We start from the raw sequence: 9,203 nt of genomic DNA on the forward strand, positions 1-9,203 counted from the left end.
ATCTCCATTTCACAACTGAGAAGCCTAAATAAAGAGATTAGGTACAAAATCTCAAGACAATATAAATACTTTAAATGGACTGAGAGCTGTGCTGGCCCTAATTTCTGTTCCAATATTAAAACTTCATCTGTGATTTTCTTTCAAACACCTTTTAAATACTCACAAAAAACTTCAAATGTGTATTTTACATTTTCTTATTAAGTCATTGACTTTATATATTCTGAGGGAAAAACTAGAAAAAGATCATTGAGAAACCTCACCCTTCTCTGTAGAGGTGTGCAAAGTGTACTACTGCTGTACACAACAGAAAGGCCCTACTTCTAGTCTCATTCCAATAACCCATTTCATCTAAAGACGCTGCAAATCACGAGGACTTGCTCCTCCTAAATTTCAGTGATAGTTAACACAGTGCTTAAAATATGCACATAATATAAGCCAAGCACTTTTGTTTTCTACATACTAATTTATTTTAGCCTCTCAAAAGCCCCATGAGCTAGGTAACAGTATATGCATGTGACAGATGAGGAAACAGTGTAGGTCGACTAAGGTCACACAGCTATTTAGTGGCAAAGTGGGACTCAAAGGCACTCTCTGGCTCCCAAAGCAGCACTCTCAAGAAGTCACACTGCTCTCAGTTAGGAACCACCTGACTTCTGTAGCATCTGAAGTCAATTGCCATTCTTCTATTTTATATAGCAAGTTATCAGATGAATCACCTCCAAACAATTCAAACAGTGCGACAAAAACCCATGTCCTTGAAAGGTCATCATAATTCCAACTTAATGGGCATGAACATGGATTTTAATGTTGTTAATGCCATTTGTCTAAGTGACAAGCTGCTGCACACCTGAAATCACAAAACCAGGCTTCGGTAGTAAAGGATGGAGGCAGGGTGTCTGAGCTCTTCATACTCCTGAACAGTAATAACCTTGTAGCTCTTAAACAAGTATAATTGCAAGGCAAATTTAATTGCATATATTACCTTAATCCATTTTTAAACTGAAAGAAACAAAAACCCATTCTATTTAATTTTATTTAGGACTGATTTATTTTCATATATTTTCTTCTAATTCAGAAGTTATAAAGTCGTTGTAAGAACTAGTCATTTCCTCCCTTTTCTTAATGGGACTCCAAGGTGCCCTTTAATAATGCTGAATGCCATTCCCATAAGTGAAATGCCAGTTAATGATATTGTAGATAAGTAATGTTTTAACTCCAGTGTGTGTGTGTGTGTGTTAACCACAAAACCAGAGAGGGAAATGTGGGAGCAAGTGGGTTGGACAGTGGCAAAAAAACCTCATGACACAATCTCTCCGCCTCCCTGTGTTGGGGGTGGGGGTGTCTGCAGCAGCATTTAAATTCTGGGAGGTCTAGCTGTCAGCAGCAAGAAGAGGAGACAGGACTGCAGCACCGTCTGGGACTGGACTCTTCTCAGGCCAGTGGCAGCTTTCTCAACCAACCGCAGACCCAGGTAAGCCTGCAGTTCGCTGTCCTGCAGCTGTCCTGGGCATTCAGTGTCAGTTCATGGGGAAGGGCAAGCTGTAAGGAAGAGTTTAACTGTAATGCTGGTAACCAGATTTAAATTGTTCTAGTCTTTTGAATAATCATGCCAGATACATTGCTGATGTCCTGTAGGAAAGGTGACCAGCTGTTTTGAAAGCCAGTCAATATAAAACCTAAAAATCTTTCCACTCAGTCCTCAAAAGGAATGAAACTACTTCTCCCAATTGGAAAAAAAGGTAAAATTCTATGACCTTTTGAGGTGATTTTACCCATATCATTATGACTGTGGAGGCATTTAGAAGGAAAAGGACCTTCAGTGCTAATGTAGGCTAATGATAATGCTATTTTTAATTATTTGACTTATACCATTTTCAAGGACAAAACTTTTTTCTGAAATATATTTTTATTTCTGTATTTAGCTGTTAGAGTTTTCACCAAAAAACTGTATGACACTGTGTAGACTTATTATTGAAAATAAAAAAAGCTGTTGACTATTTTCAATGTTTCCTTTTTTGTTTCAAATTTCTAGAATAACTTATTTTAGAAGTACCTTCACATCACCTATGTGGCACCTTTTTAATAATTTAAGTTAAAAATCATATTTGAAATACATGCTGAAAATATGGAGAAAGCAAATTTCTTTCATAGTTTTATTTTCTCTTGTGGTTTTCTTCTCTGAAAAGTAAATATTCCCAAACTATGTTATTATTTTAATTAAATTAGCGTTGGTCTGTGTCTAGGTTTAGATGGCTGGTAATAAGAGGGCAATCTCTGGATCTCTAAATTTAAAAGTTGAATAAATATAGACTTGTGAAATTCCTCTCTCCCTTGCCTAATAGTGAAAGATGGAGAATAATGTTAAAAAGAAAAATTTCTCTAGGAAGTAGAAAATATTCTACAGAAAGTAAATTTTATTTGTGATTATTGTGTAATGCGATAGCATAATGAGGTATCACTGTTTTAGTCTGTGAAGAGATCGAATATTCATTACAAAATATTTTGCAGGAAAAATCTCTACCATGAGGATTGCACTGATTTGCTTCTGCCTCTTAGGCATTGCCTACGCCCTTCCAGTGAGTACAGCTGAATCTTACAGACAGCTCCTCGAAATCAGTGAGTCGTGTGCTCCCTTGTGCTGGGAACACATTCACATCGTAATCTTTCTTCATCTTTTCTGTTTCAAAGGTTAAACATGCTGATTCTGGCAGCTCTGAGGAAAAGCAGGTAAGCATTTTTTATGTTTATCATATAGTTAAATTATTTATGCAACTGATTCATGAAGCAGTACAAATGTATCTGTTGCAATTTTACTTATTTTCATAGTCAAGCTTGTTAATTTATGAGTAATTATGGACAGCCTGCTTTCAATCTAGGCCAGGACCAAGCACAGTATAATTTTTAATAATATATGCCCCAACCACCAAACTAGATATTTTATATACTAAAATAATGTTCTATGCCATTACCATTTATGTAAAATGAGTTCTATGAAGTTTTGTGACTTTTTCTTTCCATGAGTCAACATACTGTTCTAGAAAGTAGAAAATTCCGTCCCTTGCTTTCCCTAGTGGAAGGCTAAGTTTAAAATGAGCCTCACACATTGGACAAATTTATAAGACTGCAATGTTCACAATATCTCCTAAGATATTTTCTAAGAAGCCCATTATTAAAAAGATAGTCTATTTATGCTGTTTGTATCTATTGTGCTCATCAGCTAACTTTAGATCACATTACTCTAACCAAAAATAAGACCAAATGAAACTCTTTTAATTATTTGACTGGCACCATAGATGGCTCTGCCCCTCCACAATAGGTGGAACTGTGCCCACCAAACAACAAATGGGCATTGTCCCGAGGAGCCTGGACAAAAAAATGACACAGAGGTCAATTCAGACAAACAGAATAAAGGCCAATATAAAGTTGCCTGGAGTCACTGTAATTAGATTGCTTAATGAAAACTCTAAGAGAAGTATTGTTGCATGTGGTTAGGTGTGCAAGTAGGTATGTGCAGGTGTGTCTGTTTTACAATTGATTTAATAACCTAAGTATTGAATTACAGCAATTAGTCAGAAAAATTAAAATTTTCAGAGAAGATAGAGGTCACACTATTTGAAGCAAGAATTAATGTCTTTTTAATTAAAAAAGTATGACACATGAGCCATGGCAGTATAAGTTATTAAATGATATTTAGGAGATAATTGAAGAACCCTAGATATTTAGAGCTAATAAGAGGCACGGGAAGGTTATAAATAAGAAGACACCTCTAAAGGTGAGCACTGGTTATCTGTGAGTCTGTTTATTTTGTTTATTTTCTTCATATTATTTTTTTAAATTATAAATTTAATCTATAAATGCATTCTCCCTAAACTTGTATTACATGTATATAGGAAATGGATATCTATATAAAATATAAATTGTAACATATTTCTATTCAATATTTATACATATTTAAAGAAAAAAAGAGGGAAACTTTGAACTCATCTAGGTCAGTAGTTTTTTTGTACTTTTCTAAGGCAAGGAACCCCTTCTTTCAGCAAAAACTTTCAAAGAAGCCCAATCTGAAGCCACTCTGGTTATAGCCATCCATGGGGAAACGTACGGTGTGACTGAGGTGGTTGCGGAGGGAATTCTATGGAACCTTCAGGGTTCCCGTTCTCAGCGACAGGGATGTGAAGTGATTGGCCACAGGTGATACAGCCCCTCAGATGACGTGCACTCAGAGCAATTTCCACTCCTCTGTACTAGCATTATTATAATCACTGACTAAATAAATAACTTGGCTAAAGGAAAGGACATTGCATTCATGTCTTTGGTCACAGAGCAATAGAACTTTGGTGAGATGATGTTAATATTTTATTTCTGCGCCATCCACTAAGATAGCCTCTAGACTCATGAGGCTATTAAACATTCAAAATGTAGCTAGTGCAACTGAGAAACTAAATTTTTTATTTTATTTTATTTTAATTAAATTTAAGTAGCCACATAGGAGAGGGAACCATGAAGATCAAAGCTAATGAAGGGCACCTCTGCTTCAGTTGTGATTTATCTGCGAGGAAATTCCCACTGGAACAGGAAAGCATGGTGTTCAAATCAGTAGGAAGAGCCAGTTTGTCTGCATTTGAACCCTGGCTCTTAATATCACTGTGCCTTACTTTCTCCTGATCTACAAAATTGGAAACAATAATGACATCTATCTCATCTGGGGCTGGAAGGATTAAATGAATGGGTGCATTTAAATCACTTATAAGAGTGCTGGCTCACAGTAAGTGCTATGTAAGAGCTTATTAAATGAATCTTCAAGAAAAAAACAAGTTAGAAGGTGTGTATCTAAGGCTCTGGTTTAATAATATACATGCATACTGTGCTTATCCATCAGTATCGGTGAAGTATAGTTTTTTTTTCCAGCTTATCAGTTAGAGATCCCTGTGTTTCTTCTTAAAAATAATGACAAATATGCAACTTTTTTGTAGCTTTACAAATATCCAGATGCTATAGCCACATGGCTAAAGCCTGACCCATCTCAGAAGCAGAATCTCCTAGCACCACAGGTATATTTTATTTTAATTTTAAAAATTATATTTCTTGCAATTAAAGAACAACAACAATGAAACAAACAAAAAAAATACACACCAACCAGGCCGTTTGCGCTGGTTAAGTAAATCCTTCACGCCTGTTGGTAAATGGCAGCTTCGGACACCAATTGATCTGCCATGTTGACTTTCTCTCCTTCAAAAGTCATTCACCAACAAGGCTGAAAAATAAGACCTGCTTTGAATGGAAAAGGCTAACTTTTGAATAGAAAGGTGAAGCATGCATGATATACATTGATATGTGCCTTTCCTTCTTCAGAATACTGTCTCCTCCGAAGAAACTAATGACTTCAAACAAGAGGTGAGTTCTCACTTTGGGTCAGAGGCCCCCATGCCTTGGAGAGACTAAGAAGCTACTCTTTCTCCTAATGACATTACTTGGGCTCAATTCTGATAAAATTCCATTGACAATTTTCCAGTAAATTGCCAATCTAAAATTTGTTCAGAAAACAAACATCATGTATTAATTAAATGCCAGAAATACCAGATTTCTTCAGATAAGTTTGGTGTGACAGGAAATGTTTACTAATGTGTGTTATTTGAATTACTAAGCCTCTTAACAACTGATTTAAGGTATTTTATAGATGTCTTATCTAATGTCTGAGAAATATCTGATTAACACTTATCAAACCCAAGATTTTGCCTCTAGGAACACTTCTGTTCCTAATGTAATGGTTTATTTCATAACTATTACTAAGGCTGTTAATTAGGACATTTTGTTAGGACTATTAATATATTTGCTAAGCAAAGAAATAAGTTAAATTTGTTTTCCTTGAAATTCTGTTTGACTATGCTAAAATCTCTCACAAGAAAAGTTAGATAAGTGAACCAGTATATTTGCTAATTGGAAGTTTAATAGACATTAGCTGGTGAATTCAATTGATAGATCTGAACTGCACTTTATATACATGCATAACAGAGTTACTTTTTAAAGATTTTATTTATTTATTTTTAGAGAAAGGGGAAGGGAAGGAAAAAGAGAGAAGCATCAATGTGTGGTTGCCTCTTGCTCACCCCTTACTGGGGACCTGGCTCGCAACCCAGGCATGTGCCCCGACTGGGAATCGAACCAGCGACCCTTTGATCTGTAGGCTGGCACTCAATCCACTGAGCCACAGCAACCAGGGCCAGAGTCACCTTTTGATTATCCATGCTAACAAGGAGGTGGTTTTAGGTTTTGGTGTATGTGTTATTATTTGGGTGCTCTGAGCTCCTGTGAATTCTCATTTCTAATACAAAAAGTAATCTTACAATTTTGTATCTGTATTTATTGCATTATTGAATTTGGCATATTAAATAATGCCTAATGTGAATAAGAAAAAACAGTGTTATCAATATAAATATTATACTTACATATTTGACTTAAAATTTTCTAGAAAGACAACTTTTTATGGGAAAGCAAGAAAAATACTTCAATTATGATTCCATTTATCCTTGTGTTAAAAGAGAAATTGGAAGATGCTCACTTTAGCTCTTAAAAGCCATTGAGTGCATTGTTGTGGGTGCAAAGATCCTAAAACTAAATAAAAGAAAGATAGTAAAAGACTAAGGAACTGTGAAGACTAAGGGAATATAAAACCACTTACACTAACTTGTCTGGCCGTCTTGATTTTCAGACCCTCCCAAGCAAGTCCACTGAAAGCCATGACGACACAGATGATGTGGATGATGATGATGACGACCATGTGGACAGCCAGGACTCCATGGACTCAGATGACTCAGAAGATGCTGATCATGCTGATGACTCTGACAATTCTGATGAGTCTCACCACTCTGATGAATCTGATGAACTGATCACTGACTTTCCCACTGACTTTCCCGGAACCCCCATTGTCACTCCAGCTATGCCCACGAGAGATACATATGATGGACGCGGTGATAGTGTGGCTTATGGACTGAGGTCAAAATCTAAGTTCCAAAGATCTTTAGCCCAGGTAAATGCTTTAACAGATACATCAGATGGTTACGATTAGAGCCCAATTCTAGGAACCAGAGTCTACATGTTCACTTATTCATTCATTCATTCATTCATTCATTCAACAACTATTGATATTACTTTATAACCATTGAATTCAAAACGTTTTTCTCTTGGTGTTTTTTTTTTAATACCACATAATTTCTCTCTAATTTTATATCTCAATTACAATGCTGTTTTTTCCCAAATCCTGGTTATTAAGCATTTATTCTATTCACTTTTTTTATTAAAAGGAGATTTTGGAAAACAGCAATTATTTTCACAATACAATGGTCATATTTTGAAGTTAAATACCTACTAGGAATGGTAGAGTTACAAATTACATTGACTTTATAATCAAAGGATCTGGATTTGATACATAGCCTGGCCATTTACCATTCACTTAATTTTTAACCTTCAATTCACTTTTCTTTTATGTAAAACAGAGATAATGAGACCTTCTTCATAGGTTTCAGCACATATATAATTGATGTACTATTACACTAAAGGAAATGACTTATGGAAGGGCTCGATAAAATACAAAGTAACATGCTAGTATTATTTTTTACTTTAGCCAAATTTAGACAGTTTTCAGTACAAATTGGACTAAAAGTTCCAGAACAAAAAAGAATTATGATGTTCCTATTTCTGACTGTCACTTAATTATTCTTCCATTTGTGCTGTGATTCAGTATCCTGATGCCACAGAGGAGGACCTTACCTCACATATGGAAAGTGATGACATGGATGATGCACACAAAGCCATCCTTGTTGCCCAGGGCCTGCAGGTGGCTTCTGATTGGGACAGCCATGGGAAGGACAGCCAGGAATCAAGCCTGCTGGGTGACCACAGTGTGGAAGCCGATAGCCGCAAGTATTCCAAAGAATATAAGCTGACGGCAATTGCTGGCAGCAATGAGCATTCTAATGTGAGAGACAGTCAGGAAAACTCCAACGCCAGCCATGAATTTCACAGCCAAGAACTTCAGAGCCATGAAGACAAGCTAGCCTTAGACCCTAAGAGTGAGGAGCAAGATAAACACCTGAAATTTCGCATTTCTCATGAAATAGAAAGTGCATCATCTGAGGTCAATTAAAAAAATACAATTTCTTGCTTTTAGTTAAAAAGGAAAAAAATACGTTATTGCAGGGTGGGAAAGAATATGAAATGCTTATTTCTCAGCTTAGTTGGTGAATGTATATGTATGTGGATCTGAAAATAGATAATGTTTTTGATCAATAGTTAATGTGTGGCTTCACAATAACTTTGTAAACTAAAAGCTTAAGGGTTTAATCTATGTTGTTTCCACATAAGAAATGCAAACTAACACTGTATTTTAATGTTTGCTATTCTTTGATGAATAAAAACCTATGTAGAAGCAAACAAAATACTTTTACACAATTATAAGAGAATATAAAATTTTGTCACTATAATCTTTTGTTTTTCAAGTTAGTGTACATTTTGTTGTGATTATTTTTGTTTGTGTGAATAAATCTTCTATCTTATATGTAATGAGAGTTTGGTGGTGTGAATTGTTTTTCATATTTGGTTTCCCACAGTTGCCCAACAATTAACAGATATAACCATTTTAATGAATGTGCTGGACTTAGTGGAGAGCAATCTAGGAACTGCTGCATCAGCTGTACAGGTTCTGGCGGGGCTACGTTCCTAGCCAAGGAAACAGGAGTCGGGTGGGAGTGAATATTCAGCCATAAATCCTCCAACCATGCAGGGCTCTGCACGCTGCCTCCATCCAATGAGAGCACCTTTATGTAATTTTTACAAAGTTGGTATATAAGAAGCAAAAGCTGCCCTAGCCAGGTTTCTCAGATGGTTAGAGCATCCTCCCAATACATGCCAAGGATGTAGTTCGATTTCCAATCAGGGCACATATAAGAATCAACAAATAAAAGCATAAATAAGTGGAACAACAAATCAATGTTTCTCAATCTCTTCCCCCCTCTCAAATCAGTAATAAATAAAAAGATTTTTTAAATAAAATTTAAAAACACTAATGAAAGCTTAGATGCAGTCACAAATGAATTTTATTGTTTCTCATCACTTTCCATTAATTTGCTCAGAAAATTAATTTTTACTTTTGTGTCCTTGATTAAAAACTTGCGTAGGTTCAATAGCTATTCTGATAACTTGTAGAA

At 35.7% G+C, this 9,203-nt stretch overlaps 1 protein-coding gene across 1 annotated transcript; it reads left to right on the forward strand.

The window, feature by feature from the left end:
* The first annotated feature begins 1,315 nt into the window (after positions 1 to 1,315).
* On the forward strand, positions 1,316 to 8,559 carry SPP1 (secreted phosphoprotein 1). Its single transcript, XM_024574907.3, has 7 exons — positions 1,316 to 1,471; positions 2,509 to 2,576; positions 2,689 to 2,727; positions 4,974 to 5,051; positions 5,353 to 5,394; positions 6,710 to 7,027; positions 7,739 to 8,559. Exons 2-7 carry the CDS (start codon positions 2,523 to 2,525, stop codon positions 8,141 to 8,143), a joined length of 936 nt encoding a protein of 311 aa, XP_024430675.1. The 5' UTR covers positions 1,316 to 1,471; positions 2,509 to 2,522; the 3' UTR covers positions 8,144 to 8,559.
* The last annotated feature ends 644 nt before the right edge of the window (positions 8,560 to 9,203 follow it).

Source organism: Desmodus rotundus, chromosome 4 (assembly GCF_022682495.2).
Source record: "Desmodus rotundus isolate HL8 chromosome 4, HLdesRot8A.1, whole genome shotgun sequence".
Classification (NCBI taxonomy): Eukaryota; Metazoa; Chordata; class Mammalia; order Chiroptera; family Phyllostomidae; genus Desmodus; species Desmodus rotundus.

Bases quoted from the DNA above. Each gene is read 5' to 3' on its own strand.
- SPP1 (XM_024574907.3), top strand. From the start codon at position 2,523: ATGAGGATTGCACTGATTTGCTTCTGCCTCTTAGGCATTGCCTACGCC. The intron at 5,052-5,352 runs GTATATTTTATT...TTCCTTCTTCAG, and splicing joins AGAATCTCCTAGCACCACAG to AATACTGTCTCCTCCGAAGA. The intron at 5,395-6,709 runs GTGAGTTCTCAC...CTTGATTTTCAG, and splicing joins CTAATGACTTCAAACAAGAG to ACCCTCCCAAGCAAGTCCAC.